This window comes from Saimiri boliviensis, chromosome 3 (assembly GCF_048565385.1).
Source record: "Saimiri boliviensis isolate mSaiBol1 chromosome 3, mSaiBol1.pri, whole genome shotgun sequence".
In the NCBI taxonomy this organism is placed as follows: domain Eukaryota; kingdom Metazoa; phylum Chordata; class Mammalia; order Primates; family Cebidae; genus Saimiri; species Saimiri boliviensis.
This window is the reverse complement of record NC_133451.1, coordinates 105,348,712-105,366,882: the sequence shown is the minus strand read 5'-3', so window position 1 is coordinate 105,366,882 and position 18,171 is coordinate 105,348,712. Positions and strand designations below refer to the sequence as shown.

The following is an 18,171-nucleotide window of genomic DNA, read 5'->3' as shown; positions in this document are numbered from 1 at the left end:
TGGCTGTCACACAGCTTTAAGAAAGTCACCATTGAAATTATTATACTTCTGATAATCACTGCAATATTTTTGCTATTTTTTTGAGACTGTATCTTGCTCTGTCACCTAAGCTGGAGTGCAGTGATGCAATCAGGGCTCACTGCAGCCTCAATCTCCTAGGCTGAAATGTTCCTCCCAGCTCAGCCTCCCAAATAGCTGCATCCACAGGTGCACAACACCAAACTTAAAAAAAAAAAACATTGTAGACAGAACCTCCCTGTGCTGCCTAAATTGATCTCAAACTCCTGGGCACAGGTGATCCTCCTGCCTCAGCCTCTCAAAGTGCTGGAATTACAAGTATGAGCCACTGTGCCCAGCATATTTTTACTCCTTATAAACAAGTATTAAAGAAGGGCACAAAAAGTTTTGCTAAAGTCACATAAGCCCACACAAATGTAATATGAAGGTCAACTTTGAAAACTCAAACACAAAATTTTGACAATCAAATGTGATATAATATGCCCCAGATTTCACAGAGAACTCCTTAAATAAAAATAAAGAATTCACGAAACAAGTCAGTCTTTCTGGTGGCCTAATAAAGTTTGACTAAAGGGGCATAAAAGCCAAAACAGCTACTAAAAGTGAGTAAGAGGCACAGCAGATGTCTGTGTGGGAAGGAAGCAAAATACATCTGAAAAGAGGACTCTCTTCCCAAAGTATTCCCAGCTCCATCATCATACAGGTGACCTTGAAAAAGCCACTACATGGAGAGTGGAACAAATTGTATTAAACACAGCAGAAGAGATATTATTTTAAAGTTATTACATAGTTCAAGTAAATATAAATATTTGGTTTGGATATACCTCATTGTAAGAAAAATAAATAGATAATGTTTAATATTTCAATGTAATCCTTTGATCTTTTTTTTTTTTTAATGGAGACAGAGTCTCACTCTGTCACCCAGGCTTGTGTGCAGTGAGTGATGTAATTTTGACTCACTACAATCTCCACCTCCCAGATCCTCCCACCTCAGCTCTGCTAGTAGCTGAAATCACAAGCATGTGCCAGCACGCCCAGATAATTTTTTTTTTATTTTTGGTAGAGGTGGGGTTTTACCATGTTGCCCAGGTTGGTCTTGAACTCCTGGGTTTAAGTGATCCTCCCACTGCAGCCTACCAAAGTGCTGGGATTACAGGCGTAAACCATGATGCCCACCCTATATCTTCACCAGATATCTTTAAAATGTAACCATTGTATCTTATGTACAACTTGATATAGAGAATAACATATCAGGAAAATATCTATTACTTTCCATAGTAAGTATGTTTTATACATATATTTTATACTAGTGCTGTGGTTTGAATATTTGACTCTGCAAACCCTAAGTTGAAATTTGATCCCCAGTGTTGGAGGCAGAGCCTAATAAAAGGTGTTTGGATCATGGGGGTGGACCCTCATGAAAGGCTTAGTGCTATCTTGGGGATAAGGAGTGAGTTTTTGCTGTATTAGTTCCTGCAAGAGTTTCCCTGATGGCTGGTCATTAAAAAGAGTCTGGCATCTCCCCCTGGTTTCTGTACACACCAGCTCTCCTTCCCTTTCTTCCATGAGTGGAAGCTTCCCAACGCTCTCACCAGAAGCAGATGCTGGCACCATGCTTCTTGTACAGCTTGCAGAACTGTGATCCAAATAAACCTCTTTTCTTTATAAATTACCCAGCTTCAGGTACTCTTTTGTAGCTGCAGAAACAAACTACGACAACCAGTAACGTGTGCAATTGCAGTACGGGTACATTTCTTTTATGAGCAGAGGGTATAATTAAAACTTCTTAGTTACCAACGTCTTTACTGTTTTTAGAAGTGTTTTTGTGCTTCCATCACCTTTTCAATGTTGACAGCCTCTGGTTTCATCTGGGGGCATGTCACCTGCAGTGGGAAAATGCCCATAAATAGATTTGCTACTTTGGGTGATTTCCTAGTCAGTAATTTATTCATTTTTTCCACAAATATTTACTGAGCACCTACTAGGTAGTAGGCACTTCAAAGAGAATAGAGCTTGTGATATGCAAACTACAACAGCCTTTGATTAATGGCCTTTCCCTAGCATATAATTCAAATTCTAAGTCTTTGCTTATGAATCGCTTGATAATCTTAGCCTATGCTCCTCATCCAAATTGTGGGGGTTCCACAAATGTCCAGTAGAAATGGTATTAACAGCCACTGCTTCCCACTCATTCTAATGAGTCCAAGACTGAGTGTGTGAACTTCCCATAATACTTAAAGACATAACTTTTCTGCAACCCTCTGAGGCCGAGCTGTCATCCTGAAGTACTGTATCATCTCCTGTACTTTCTCAGGACACAGGAACACAATTTTTAAAGTTCTGCTTTGTCTATCCCTAGATTATACCCCTTCAAGCCAAGGCTGCATGTCCTACTCATCTTGGTAGGCCCGTGCTGGGCTCAGTACATGCTTACTGAAGGCACAAGTGTACTTTCTTCCCAACAGGAATCCAGATTGTGTTTTGCTTCCAAGATCTGCTTCAGGCACCACTTCTCCACTGGCAGGATGGATATTAAAAATATTTAGCAACTAGTTCAGCTCAGGCACCAACCACTCCCAATGGACACTGGCTGCAGCAGTAGAGGGGAGTGGTCCAGGAAGCCCATTGCTTGTCCAGGCATTATTCTTCTGTTTGCTTCTTTAGAGGATGGGAGTCGGCTGGGAAATCCTGAGGATGGGGTCCTGCTAGGCTCAGAAGGGGCAGGTTGGTGGGTTCACGGTAACAGCTACTTAATTAGCCTGAGTAAAATCACTTCAAACTGTGAACAACTAGCAGAGCTGATCCGCACCATATCAGCTCAATATTAGCCTTGTCCGAAAGGTGTTTCCAGAGCACTGAGGCCTGCACTGATCCCCTCCTTCTTGGGCATCCTATAGTGGCTCATTTTATCACTCACGCAGCCAGCGAATTCTCTACTACCTTTTACAGTTAATTGATTACATGTGGATAAGTCCTGTTTCTAAAACTAGATTTTAAGTTCCTAGAGAGCAGAAGCCATGTCTTCCCTTCTTTCAATCTTTCTTTCAATCTTTCAATTTTTCTTTCTTTTAATCATTCTTTCTTTCTTAATATTTCTTAATCTTTCTTTCTCTCTCTCTCTCTTTTTCTTTCTTTCTTTTTTTTTTTTTTCCTTCAAGACAGGGTCTCACTCTCACCCAAGCTGGAGTACAGTGGCATAATCAAAGCTCACTGCAGCCTCCACTTCCCTAGGCTCAGGTGATCCTCCCACCTTAGCCTCTTGAGTAGCTGGGACCATGGGCATGTGCTACCACACTCAGCTAATTTTTGTATTTTTTGTAGAAACAGGGTCTCGCCATGATGCCCAGGCTTACTTTGAACTCCTGGGCTTCAGTGATCTGCCTTCCTTGGCCTCCCAAAGTGCTGGGATTACCAGTGTGAGCCACCATGCCAGGACTTTATCTTTAAATAAATCATCTAAAAGTTACATAACCATCTCTACATCATTTTATATTTTTAAATGCTTTACCAGAGTGATTTCCATTACACTTTTGGTTCTTATTAAGGTTAATATCAAAACTAACTATATGAACAAAATGTCCTTATCTTTTATAAAACTGTTGCAGAAGACATTATTATACCATTTAAACTCTCTAATTTATATTCTTTTAGAGGTCAAAACTGAAGGAAAGTTTCACTCTTTTGAAATACTGATACTCTTCATAGATAAGGAATCATCTCACTCACTCACACACACACACAGACACCCCTATTTCTTTTCTTTTATAATCCTACCAAAATCCTTCAATAAAGCAAAAATACATCCTGAATCTGATTACAATCTCACCTGCATCATTAACATCCTAATTCAATCCTCCCTCCTTGTTCACCTCAGGGATGCAAACCTTAAAACCTGTTAAACTGGTCTCCCTTTTTCTCTTGCTGTACTCACAACTCATCCTTCACCAAGGAAAGAGGGGTGGGGATCGAGAGAGGAAGAGATGGGGAGAAAGGGAGAGATATTTTCTTCAAAGCATAAGTGAAGTCCTACCATTTCCTGGTCTAGAACCCTCCAGAGGCTTACCACTGTGCTTCTAATGAAATCCCAAATCCTTTTCCAAGACTCAACTACATTTAGAAAGAAATCAAACTTTTGCCAAGGTAGGCCCAGCCTTGCCTCTCATATCCTGTTGCCATCCATCCTCTTCTTCGATCACTACATTTCAATCATGCTAACCATCCTTCTGTCCCTTGAATATGCCCAGTACATTCCTCTCTGAGTTACGCATCGTGCTTCTTCAGCCCCCGACAGATGCTGAAAGTCTGTCTCCCAATATCACAGGAACTCTGTCTTGCCATCGTTAAATGGCCCGCATTCAAAACTCTACCTAGCTCAGTAAATAGTTTCTGATGGACTTATTATCTTTTTGAGTTAGCTAGCAGAAAAGTTTTCAATTGTTTTTATAATAAGACCAGAATTCATGTTCATGGTCTAAAGTAAGAAGAACATGTACAGAATAATGAAAAACCTCATAGGAAAAACCTGAAATTCTCTACTACAATTGGAAAAAAAACTGTTAAAACAAATGAAGCAATAAAATAAAAATCTCTAAGAATAAACTGGTAAAAAGAGAAGGATGTGATAATTTGAAAATCAGCTAGCTAAGACAGGTAACCTAAAAAATGTCTATAATAAATCATCACATTTATGGTTTGGCTCTTGGGACAAAGCAAATTCACTTGTTATGCTAAAGAAACCACAATAAAAATACATAATGTCAATGCAAGAAAAATATGGAGTATACTTAGACCAAAATACAAATTTGTAAATGATGTCACAACAAAAATGCAAGCCAAAAGAAGAACATAAAATAAAAATACATTTTTTATGCTGTTGTAAATTGCAATTTCCCAAAACATGGTCAAGAATCCTCCCTAGAGCCTACTTGGACCCTGCAAGGCCTTTCTGACCAGTGTCTGAGACAAAGCTACCCTAGGATCCGGGCAAAGTCTGTAAGGCATCTCTGAGAGCTGCTTCTTTCACAAGTGAACTTGGAATATGCTCACCAGTTATCTGCATACATGAAAATGGAAAAATAATGGGATGATGCAGTTTTCCCCTCTGTGATTAAAAATTCAGAAGCATTACCAGGACTAAGTAAAAATTTTAAAACAGCTGAATTTTGACCTTAACTCTCTCCTGTCCTTCATGCTTCCTCTTTTTTGGAGCTGCCAAGCCAATTGTGATAAGAACAAATCTTTGGTCCTTTAAGGATTAATGTAAAAGCCTACCTCATTCAGAGGAAAATGCTGACATATGCTCGTGAGTCTTACATTCTCATTTGGAAGGCATAAAGTCCAACTTAAACTATCTGAACCACATATGTTGCTTAAGTCATGCTCAGTATTAAGTTAAACATTAACTTTTTTTTCTCCATAGCCAAAGTGGAAAAATTCTGGGCAGAATATGACTTCTGAAGGTAAAAAACAAAACAAGTCCACTTCTACCTCTACCACAACTTTCCAGTGTCACAACAATTATGATAAGCTCCAGTCTATAAAACCTTCAGCAGAAGATTTTAGAACTAACAGGCTATGTTAATTAAGTCAGAAAAAAATGAGATTGTATATTTTTTAAAATACACTCATTTTTGTGGTCCTGAACTAGTAGTAATGTTACTTGTTGTTCCCTCAGTTCAGAAAGCTGCATTAGAAGAGACTGCTCTGAGAACTCCGGAGTGGCTCTCCGGGTGGATGTGGGTAGTGGAAACCATAATCCAGAAGAAACGTGACTGCTCCTGGTTACAAACCTCGCCTGTGTGGTTGTTATGGTGGGTGATCTCCCTTCCCCGGGACTGCCTCCCTCCCTACCTTTCTATTTCTTCTTTTTTGACTGCGGTGACTTCCATGCTGGAACTACTGTCCTCTTTCACTACAGGGCTTTCTGTTCACTGCCAACTGCAAATATTTGCCCTGCATCTTATGTTTATTGACAAATTCTTAGTTTTGGTTTTAGTTTCACTGTGGTCTGACAGCGTTTCAGTGCTAAGAAACGATGACATTGTTCCAGGTCAGAATAAAAGCTAAAGAGAGCAGGGCACCACCTCCTATGCCTCAGACTTTGTTCTCACTCCTGGAAATATCAGGCAAGTACATAACAAGTACAAACGCCTCTGCTTCTCTTACTCAGAAATCCTACATATCTTAGTTTCATAGTTTCAGCCAAACCATGCAACCAGCTATTTATTTTTATGCAAATAAATAACTCTCAATAAGGTCAAATTCCTGGATCTGACAGATCAAAGATAAACTTTATTCTCCAGCAAATATGAAAATCCAAATATTTCAGAGATTCCTGGCCAAAAGAAAAAAAAAAACTCACAATAAGCCTTTGTACCCATTTTAAGGAACACATCATGCCTATGAATAATTAAAATCTGAAAGTCAACTTAAATATTTAATTGCTTAACTTTTAAGCCTTTTTACAAACTATTATTATCATAACAAGCAAGTATTTAAGGACCTCTTCACTGTAGTTAGTCAAATATTAGAAGGAAAATGCCTTTTTAGGCTGGAGCGGAAATACTAAGTGAGCATATGCTTAAAAAATGCTCTGTGACTTGGTGAGAAATGAACTATACGTAAATAAATAGGCAAAATAATTTGACAGCCTGAAGGTAAGTGAATCTTACAATACTGCTGAAAGTCACTCTGTAATAATACATATGTCCACCTTTGGATAAAATTCCAAATTAAAGAGACAGCATCATTGCTCATTCCCAAATGTCAGCTCAGAGTTAAAGATAACCAAGAAAAAACAAACATGTGGCATTGCATAACACGAAGAGGAAGCAAGAGCATGTCACTCGATCAGAGGTAGTCAGGTGGTTTGATCACGTTGGCTTTATTTTGTCAACTTCCTTCCAGGAAGTTTAGAGATTTGACCAATGAGGTCTACTGTAGATTCCTTTGCCACCATCCTCCCTTCCTCCTCCTTTGTGGCCTAAAACTTACCCATACCCCAGGTTCTTTGATGTCCTCACTGTTACAGCCATAGTAGTCTGGGGTTTTATCCAATTCCTGCATGTTTCCTTGTGCTCTTATGCTCTTATCCGCATGGCAGGAAGAGCAGAGAGCTGCATTCCCCATCTCAGCTCTACAGTTCCTGCTGTCAGTGGGCTCGTCCTTGCCCTCTGCACACTGTCCAGGGCTCCCAGGGGTATACTAATGTGGGCAATTCATCAAGATGATCCTTGGTTCCTCTGCTCAGTTCCCCTATATGCCCCTCACCAGTTCTCCCCATCTGCTGGCTGGCTTGCTGGTGTCAGAGAGAACTCAAAACCCCCGGCAACTGCAGGCTGCATTCAGTGACCATTTCCAGTGCAGGCGCTGCCAGTCTATTTTTACACCTACCAGGCCAGCTATGCATGTCAATGGAGTGAGGGGGGTGCGGCAGACAGAGAGTAGGGGAGGGGGTGGTGGTGTTTTGTTTTTCACCATGCAAGCAGCCTGCCTCACACACGGACTTAAGTTCCTGCTGGGTAAAACGTCTCTACATATTAGAATTTTTGCATTACTCAATGAAAGCCTTTGAATCTTTTTATTTCCCTTTTCTCTGTCTCTCTAGTCACACAATACTCAACAGTTTAATGACTCTGCTTTATCAGCAGAACAGATAAAAATTATTTTTGTAATTGCTTCAACCAAGTGGAAACTACTTGGCTTATGTACACTATCTTTTTCATTATTTTTACAGAAAACAATTAGCCATCCTATTAGCATCCTTTTATCATGTAATATTCATTGGAAACATATCCATCAAATGGCTTATCTGACACTGATATGGAAATTTTGTTTTTGTTTTTGTGGTTTTTTTGAGACAGAGTCTCTTGCTCTGTCGCCCAGGCTGGAGTGCAATGGCGCAATCGCGGCTCACAGCAACCTCCACTTCCCAGGTCCAAGCAACTCTCCTGCCTCAGCCTCCCAAGTAGCTGCGATTACAGGCGCGCGGCACCATGCTCAGCTAATTTTTGTATTTTTAGTAGAGATGGGGTTTTACCATGTTGGTCAGGCTGGTCTCGAACTCCTGATCTCGTGATCTACCCACCTTGGCCTCCCAAAGTACTAGGACTACAGACATGAGCCACTGCACCTGACCAGTTTTGTTTTTTATAATTATGTAATTTGTCATTATTCATGATTGTGTCACATAAGAGCAAACATGCTGATTCATTAATAATTTGTTTTAATTTTTAATATTTTGAAAATGTTTCCCAAACTTTATAAACAATAATCAAGATGGCTTTCAATACCATCCAATCTTTGAAATCATATTACAGATTTTTGAAAGAAATTGTTTCTCACTGAGATGAGCACAGCAAATATACACTAGATATGCTAGATGAAGCTAATTATGATCAAAATCAAAGCTTTGTAATTGACTAATATGGATTAAGCTTCATTCCTCCGTTAGAGTTTCCTCCAAAACTATAGATATCTTTAAAACCACATATTTATATAGATATATAATTTTATATATTATGTAGTTTATCTAGTATATAGTGTACGAAACCATATGGAAATATATTAATATAAATATTAATTATTATATATGTAATTATTTGAATATTAGTCTTATTCTTCCTCATTTGTTATTTGCATGTCTATATAGCTTATTTTAAACTACTCAATGCAGGGTCCAGACTTAGATTTTGTATCATCCTTCCACATATTATAAACTAAATATTAAATGTCTATAAAAAGTATTGAATTGGAAGCAATTATTTGGGGAAAACAGGATGTGGAAGATATTCAGAAATTAATCATATTACATTTAATAGATTAAAATTTACTTTTTCAATATGTCATTTTTTACAAAAACTAAAAACCATGCAATTGTTTATTTAAACATTAAAAAATAACATTCCTGAAATACTTTTCTCAGATTTGAAGTCATAAAGCCCTAAACACACAAATCTGAGGGGGACATTTTCATATTGTTGCTTTCCACAGGGCCCCACGCTGCTTTCTTGTCAATGGTTTTGAATAACTCTTCATTCCAAAGTTTATGAGCCTTAAGTATCTTGCTTTTTATAAAGTTCCTGTCCCTATAATTCTGAGAGGCATCACCAGTATTCAGTGAAATTACTTTAACTTCCCACCTATAGGTGAAGGCATCTCTTAAAACCATGTTTTAAAAGTTACTGACTGAACCAACAATATTATGACAATGATGGAAGGAGGCATATTTCTCCATTTATGTTAAAAGGAGCATAATCTAAACCTTTTTTAAAATGTTAAAGTTTTAAATGAAAGTATTTACAAAAGGAGCCTAATCTAAACCTTTTAAATAAATGCTAAAATTTTAAGTGAAAGTATTCACAAAGATGATGCTTCAAAATCAGTATCAAGATTATACTCTTGGCTGGGATGCATCAAGTAGAGCCTTTCATGTTGCCTGAATAATTTTATGTAGACTAACGATTCATCATAATATGGCAGTTTCTCAACAAATTTTCCACATATTTGAACCATGTACTGTAGGAATTAAGCAACATATGATGTTTAATGGTATATTTACAAATTCTTTTAGAAAGATGTGGTTTAAACTCTTTTTGTCTTCTTCTATAAGGTTCTTAGAACCTGGAGAAGGTCTGTGGTCCACAAAGTCTTATAAAGGGTGCCTCTTCTTGAATATATATGAACAATTTAATTCAGAATGTAAACCCAAAACAAAGAATGCCAACCAAGATTTTTCCAGCTGTTGAAAGAGATGCACTTTCCCCCAACTTTTGGAATTACTGTACTATTTTAAAAACATTCAATAGAATCTTCAAAATAGAATTATATCCACTTAAAACACTGGTCGTAAATCCTAAAAATTATCTCTAGCCTCGTCACTTCATTCTGGAACTGAGATCTGAAACTCCATACTTATACATGGAAAAGGAATATTTAACCACAGCAGATTACGGAGATGTCCCTAGGTGCTAGATGAGCAATTCTGCTTTCTTTAACAGCCCGAATTATTTCCTGGCATCTTTCTGTCTCATTAATACATTACCCATTCCACCGCCATGCCTTTAATTTTACTTCTTCAGCCAAGCATGCCTTCCCCCTCCGCTAACAGCCCATGTTCACTGTCTCCTTCAAAGCTCATCTTAAAGCTTTCCTTTCTCCTGCAAGTCTTCATTACACCTTTGTTAGTCCCTTAATTTGTGTTAATATCCTTTTGAATAAGGTTGCAACTACTATCAGTTCTCACTCTTTACAAGATATGCCTGTTTTCTCTGACTGATGTTCTCACATACCTAAATATGCACACTAGTATTAAATGTTTGTGAGGTAAATGAATAAAAGGTAGCCACAGATAGAGGGTCAATTCGTAATGTCAATATTTAACTGGATTACACTGACCTAAACTTCTTTCTTTTTGTTCATGAACAGAAACATATTTAACAATTTTAAACATCTTTAAGTATGACAAATATTTAATTTCTTTTCCAGATTTTCAATAAATCTTCCTTTTTGCCTTTGAAAAAATGGTTAACACCATTTGAGGTGAATATTTCTAGAAAAGAAATGACAATGCTTTGTTAAGAAGGAAAAAGCCACTGAGAGTAGGAACCAACAAAGAACATGCTGACAACTGTTGGAAGACACTTTCTTCAAATGACAGTTATTCGTTTTCTTCTACCCCTCCTGCTTTTTCTTCATCTAGGGGAAATCATCTCATGCTTTCCCCAATAAAGCAACTTTCTGCTTGATCAATATAATATGTATACTCCCATGATTAGGGCTGCCCCAAATATACCATGTAGTGATCCCTGAAGCCCACTGCTAAAGTTCCCAAACAGAGATGAGTCAAGGAAAGACAAATACAAACACCTGGTGCGACTGTGATGGCTGAAATTTCCTATTATCTGGCTGAACAAATTCAAATTATCAACCTGGAACCTGGAAAATATCATAGCCATGAAAACAGCATTTCCAATGAACAGCTTCCTTTGTGCGATCATTTCAAATTTTGCCAATGATTCGAAACTGTCTAATAAAAAATAAAAGTGTGAGAGGTCTGCAGAAGAGGACATTACTTCAGAAGTTAAAACGTTTCTAGTTCTATCATCCAGTAGTTAATTAACCAAGAGTGGCTGCCAGACAGGTTTGGCACAAAAGCTTGGGTGATGTGACAACCTATATACATAACATTTTGTCCAATTGAAGGACGTGTTAGCAAATACTATGCAGCACCGTCCTTTAATATCTGCCAGTAGACAGTTGGGATCTCTGTGGACATCAGACAAGGAATATGCTTTCTGCCAGGGCAGAACAATGTCACCACTGTTCTTCAAAAATGCTTCAAAGTCATTAGGGCAAATGACTCAGAAAGCAAATATTTGGATGTTTGACCACACTTAGAGTAGGATACTTGAATTTGACACATGACTTAGAAAGTGAAATTCAAAGCCTCCATGACATGACATATTTGCAATATCTTCTTAAATTCCCAGGCCCTTTTACTGTTATTATTTCATCTGTATTGCTGTGTTTCAAATCCATCATAAGAGAAAAGCGATTAAGGACTGAGAACAAAGGCTGACTTCTCAGCTTTAATCTTCTGAAAGTTGCTGCTGAAGTCCCTATGACGGCAAGTCTAAAAATCATTCACTGCAGTTTTAAATTTCACCTTTTAATTAAGAAGTAATGATTACAGAACCATCAGGAAACTAACACCTTGGAGAAGAAATAACTGTCTCAGTTCTATAATTTAACCTAAAGGGTGAGATCACGGCTCCTGAAGCGAAGTTTTGAAAAGACCTCTTAATTAGGACTTACTAATCCCAGGTTTGGGTTCTACTGCTAATTTACCTGTGTGGACTTTTGTAACCTTTATCAATCTGAGCTTCTATTTTCTTGCTTCTAAAATAAGAAAGTTAGCTTCTATGGTTGCTAGATCCCTTTCAGCTCTGAAGTTTTTCACTTCTATGACACAGAATATGCAACCTTTGAACACTAACACAAGGCCGTAGTTGAAGGTGACCATCTATTTAGTCTATTTGCATGGGGAATAAAAGGATAGGAATCACTCGGTATCTCACATCATGGTTTCTCACCCTGTGGGCTGGCTTTGCTCAGTAATGTTTCCCTGGCAGACTCACAGGAGGATGAAAACATCATTGTGGCATATGACAGACTCTATTGATATCCAGGAGCTCTTTTTTTAAAACAAGGACTGTTTCACTCTTATTCCACCTTGGCTGAGTATTAGCCTCACTTACACCTTGCCACGTCTTTTACATGTCACAATTGTAAGATAACTTTTACCTGGAAGTATTCTTACTCTCCCAAACTTGGCTTTGCAGGACAGTAAGACAAGTTGTTGCAAATCAACTGTGTAAGCTAATCTTATTTTCCTTCAACTGTTTTGATTAATTTATTCTTTTTTTTTTTTTTTTTTTTTTTTTGAGATGGAGTTTCATTCTTTTTTTTCCAAGCTGGAGTGCAATGGTGGGATCTTGCCTCACTGCAACCTCCACCTCCCAGGTTCAAGTGATTCTCTTGCCTCACCCTCCCAAGTGCCTGGGACTATAGGTGTGCACCACCAGGCCTGGATAATTTTGTATTTTTAGTAGAGACAGGGTTTTACCATGTTGATCAGGCTGGTCTCAAACTCCTGACATCAAGTGATTCACCTGCCTTGGCCTCCCAAAGTGCTGGGATTACAGGTGTGAGGCACTGGGCCCAGCCCAATTAATTTATTCTTAAAGGGCGAGTGCTATCATATTTAAAAGACTGAAAAAAATTGCCATAAGTTTTTAAAGTGGCAAATCAGAATGTTTCAGAGTCGTGGAATTAATTTTTTTTTCTCCTCCAAATTCCAAGGGTTATTCAAGAATACCACACGAATTTTAAAAGGTCATGTAGAGTCTCTCAATATAAACTATCATGTGGGTAAAAAAAACCTATCTTAACATGATATTTAGTCAGCAATTCATATTTTTCAGATCATCCTTCATATGTAAGATTTATGTTACCATTGCTGAATTTAGAAATTTGCTTCAATTACTATATGGCCTTCTCCCCTTTTTTGATCATGACAGCTATAATTCAAGACTCATTGTTTCACTCGAATGCATTTATCTAATTAAATTAATGTTTGATTATCCCTACTGCATGCAAAATTCTCGATGCCCACATAGTCACGTGAATCCAAGGACAAGTTCTCCTGTCTTTGGGAATTACTGACCTGTGGAAAGAAAATTGGAACATTCTGTGCAATAAGCAAGGCAGCATGCTATTTTCTTCCATGTTTGGGTACACTCAATACAATTTATTTGACTAAAAGTTAAACACATAATGACTTTTACAAATTGGCTCTGTTTATAACTAATTAGTCAGGAAAACTGTTGCATAACTTATAGATCTACACTAAATTTCCCTATATGGACATAACTTTTCTAATTGGGGTCAACAGAACTGACTTTTACTGTTTATGCTTTATAGAGATTAATCAAAATGAATATTGCCAAGCTATTCACTTGCCCACAAGCATCAATTAACCAATTTAATTTTACATTCCTTCCAGCTATTATTTTCATTCCAGACTGCTGCCTCTTGACTTCTGGTACATAAAGGATGACATTCTTTAATAAAGAGTGCTAACAGCTTGTGTAGCTTTCTGAAGGCTACTCCACATAATGCCCAGCACAAAGTGGGCACTCAATAAATGTCGTTGACTGACATTAAGGAGACTATGAGGACAGAAGTGTAGGGTGGCCAAAACAAGCCTAAGGGGCCATTTGACTAATTCCATGTTCCATCATATTGAACTAGATTTTGAAATGCAACGTGAACAAAACAATTTAGCCATTGTGCACATCTACTTATTCTGAAGACAAATACGTGTATACAGAATCCCCCCAAACTGGTTAACTACTAAAGAAGGGGCTCCCCACAGCTTTTTTGAAGAGAGGGTCAAGTGATCAAAATAAAAAAGCAGGGCCAGGCGCGGTGGCTCAAGCCTGTAATCCCAGCACTTTGGGAGGCCAAGGCGGGTGGATCACGAGGTCAAGAGATCGAGACCATCCTGGTCAACATGGTGAAACCCTATCTCTACTAGAAATACAAAAAAATTAGCTGGGCATGGTGGCACGTGCCTGTAATCCCAGCTACTCAGGAGGCTGAGGCAGGAGAATTGCCTGAACCCAGGAGGCGGAGGTTGCGGTGAGCCGAGATCGCGCCATTGCACTCCAGCCTGGGTAAGAAGAGCGAAACTCCGTCTCAAAAAAAAAAATAAATAAATAAATAAATAAATAAATAAATAAATAAATAAGCAAGACAAGGGCTTCATTACAATCTGGCTGTAATAGCTAATTTTTGAAGCCTAAGTTAGTGTATAATTCATAAACACTTCCAGTAAGTTTCCTTCTGGCATCAGCTGATAGAGATAATCTGAAAAGTATTCAGCTAAGGTGATTTAAAAATGAATGGTGCATAGCATGAGAATTGATCAGTTAATGGGCAAAGCCTGGTCCCCAGAGGAACAACAGTCTTAGAAGAGGTGAGACTGTTCATAGTAGGCTGGGGAGAAAGCCGTCCAGCTATGTTCTATATGTTGCATGCCATGGTTGTCCAGAGATCGAAGAGGACCCACACACCACAGTAGTTAGACATGCTGCTTGAGCATCTAGACAAGATAAACGGGAATATTGTACCAATGAGAGTTTATAATCAACTTCCCCAAATAATGTCTTACTATTAAGCAAATGCTGCCACTAAGCCCCAATGAACTATTCATGACTAGAGCTACCAAATAAATATTCATTTATCCTGACTAAAGCTACCAAATAAATATTCATTTATCCTTTCCCACTACTTATTTCTAAATTCTATTAGGATTTGGTTAGTGTTTTCCTTTGAAAGTTCACAGGCATTAAGCTACATACATTTATATGTTCAGTTTGTATATTTACTCTACATGTTCTAGAGAAATAACAACTTTTCATAAACTTTTTGGGCTATAACACATGGATTTAAATGTTTTGATACATTTGCCATTACCAAAAGATTTCTTGAATTGTAACACAGAGCCCAGTTCTGTGTAAGCCTATACTCAAATATTTTAATCTACTGGTTTCAAAATATTTTAAAATCCTACCTTACCTGCAAAATATAAGCACATGATATTTGAAGTTAAGCAAGAGACATAGACATTGAAAATATAATTCCAGGCAGCAGCCAGTCATTCATCAGTCAATAACAAACCTAAGTTCAAACTAAGTAGATGATGCTGGTTCAACTGGAGCATATCTGAGTATTTATTTTATCATTACCAACTAAACCTGATTTATTATGAGGATGATAACTGTTTTTCTTACACTATGTTAAAACGTGGAATCAACTAGGCTCTTCTAGTTGTGCTGCACCGACATTAGTGAGTGACTGTAAAATATGGTATTATTATTCTAAACAGCATGATGTGTGTGAATTTAGTCAAGAATAGTTGCACTATAATTATAGAATGATAAATAGACTAAATTCATTTTATTTCAAAGACCAAAAACTTAGAGCTCAAAAAAGATCTTGAAGGAGGCTGAGGCAGGAGAATTGCTTGAACCCAGGAGGCGGAGGTTGCGGTGAGCCGAGATCGCGCCATTGCACTCCAGCCTGGGTAACAAGAGCGAAACTCCGTCTCAAAAAAAAAAAAAAGATCCTTGAATTTCGTTGTCCAACTTCATTCATTTGGGTTTTATTTCAGGATCTCTTTAGAGTAAATGTACCTATACACTTCAAAGCATAAAGAATAGTTATGATCCTTCACATATTCTTCATACTGAAATAAATATCCTGATTATATATAATTTGTTATCTTTGGAAAATGGGAGAATTATTTTCAAGTTTTCAATTATGCCCTACTTTTCTTTTAGAAACAAAATCACTTTATAAGTAATCAAAACCTCTGGAAATATAGTCATAAAAAATTAGAAAATCAATACTGTTATTTCATGCTTCTAAAATTGTGTTAATGTGTTCTTATGTCCTCTGAGTATTTCTACATGCTGCTAGAAATAAATACTAGATGAGACACTATCAGCTGTCATTTTGAACTTTAGTGCCCTCATCTGTATAATAATAAGCTATGGTAAATACACACATGCTAATATTTCTGTGTGTTTAATCTTTACAGTCAGAAGTTTATAAATTACACTCTGAGGTTCACATAAAATTAATCTTCTCTACCAGAAGAAAGGAAGAAAGAAGGAAGAGGGAAAGAGGAAGAAGAAAGGAATATAAATATGATTTAAAATGCAGAGATAGCCCCGGTGTTCTAGGCACTGCATGCAGGCCTGGCCCGGGGCAGGGTGGACTTAATTTTTGTATTAAAAAATTAAAAATTGGGCCAGGCACGGTGGCCCACGCCTATAATCCCAGCACTTTGGGAGGTTGAGGCGGGTGGTTCACGAGGTCATGAGATCGAGACCATCTTGGTCAACAAGGTGAAACCCTGGCTCTACTGAAAACACAAAAATTAGCTGGGCATGGCAGCACGTGCCTGTAATCCCAGCTACTCAGGAGGCTGAGGCAGGAGAATTGCTTGAACCCAGGAGGCGGAGGTTGTGGTGAGCCAAGATCACGCCATTGTACTCCAGCCTGGGTAACAAGAGCGAAACTCCGTCTCAAAAAAAAAAATAAAATAAAATAAAATAAATTAAAATTTAAATTTAAAAAGAAATGCAGCGATATCTCTAAAAATTAAGGGTTTTTTTCCTTTAGGAGCAGTTGCTAAATAATATTTTTAAGAAAAAATGTTTTTCTTTTCTACTAGTTCTTTAGCATTTAAACATAATCAGTGCTTTCCTAAATCAATGCCCTTCTCAAACCTGCTCCTGGCCGTCTTCTCTGGCTGAGTGACTAGTAGTCCTACACACCTTGCTGCCCACCCTGGTAATCTTGAAGTGTTTGACATTACCATTCCCATATGTCTAGTCCTGCAGAGTCTACTTTTTGCTATCCCTTTGCCAGTATTTTAGGTCAGTAATTAATTTCCTGACTGAACTATTGTAACTGTCTCCTAAAGAGTTTCCTGGTTCTAGCTTTGCTCTGTTTTAACCCATTTGCCTCGCACTGTAGCCAGAGAGATCTTTCCAAAGCTCAGAGCTAATCAAGGAACTCCCTATAATCTTCATGATAAAAGGGAAAATCTAGGCTGGGCTGGGCGTGGTGGCCCATGCCTGTAATCCCAGCACTTTGGGAGGCCGAGTTGGGTATATCATTTGAGGTCAGGAGTTTGAGACCAGCCTAAACAATATGGTGAAACACCGTCTTTACTAAAAATACAAAAATTATCTGGGCATAGTGGCCTGACAGGAGGTTGAGGCAGGAGAATCACTTGAACCCAGGAAATAGAGGTTGCAGTGAACCAAGATTGCACTGCTGCACTCCAGCTCAGTCTCAGAAAAAAAAAAAAAAAAAAGCCAAATCCTTAATAATGTAGTATGGACTCCTATCTGAGCTGATCTTTCTTCCCCTAGTTCTTGGTTTTTTGTTTGTTCATTTGTTTTGAGACAGTGTCTGGTTCTGCCACCCAGGCTGGAATGAGTGGCTCTCCTTTCAACTTCCACCTCCTCAGGCTCAAGCGATTCTCCCACCTTAGCCTCCCAGGTAGCTGGGATTACAAGCGTGCACCTCCACACCTGGCTAGTTTTTGTATTTTTGGTAGAGACAGGATTTCACCATGTTACCCAGGATGGTCTCAGACTCCTGGACTCAAGCATTCCTCCCAAGAGCCGGATTGCAGGTACAAGCCACCATTCCCAGCATCTTTCAGTTTTCACAATCTCATCTTTGTCTTCTCTCTCTTGAAATTTCTTCTGGACTTTTATTAATAACTATTCCCCACCTGGATCACCTCCCTCCCTCTCAGCATTTATAAGACTCCTCTTGGGAGCCCTGCCTGGCCAACAGGATTAGGACCTTCTGTGGACACAGAACCATCATGGTGATTGTTACCCTGTATTTTAATTGTCTTTTTATGAACAGACACTATATTTTGTCTGTTTGCCCCTAGTACTCCTGACAGTGCCCGTATATAGCAGGTACTCATAATTGATTACTGACTAAATGAATAATTAAAAAAAACTTCCTTCACATATTTAAAATACGAGTGGTTTCAGC

The 18,171-nt window shown here is 38.2% G+C and overlaps 1 protein-coding gene across 50 annotated transcripts in view; it reads right to left on the bottom strand.

The window, feature by feature from the left end:
- ANK2 (ankyrin 2) overlaps positions 1 to 18,171 on the bottom strand; it is a 699,003-nt gene that overhangs the window by 231,467 nt on the left and 449,365 nt on the right. For 14 of the 50 annotated variants that reach the window (XM_074396581.1, XM_074396584.1, XM_074396585.1 and 11 more), the window contains one exon: positions 1,857 to 1,901. The exons of 34 other annotated variants lie outside the window; for them this stretch is intronic. In XM_074396581.1, the coding sequence (XP_074252682.1) occupies positions 1,857 to 1,901 (45 nt within the window). Of the gene's footprint in view, positions 1 to 1,856; positions 1,902 to 7,011; positions 8,426 to 18,171 lie in introns of those variants that run through there. 2 more of the 50 variants (XM_074396582.1, XM_074396583.1) reach the window with 1 other exon arrangement.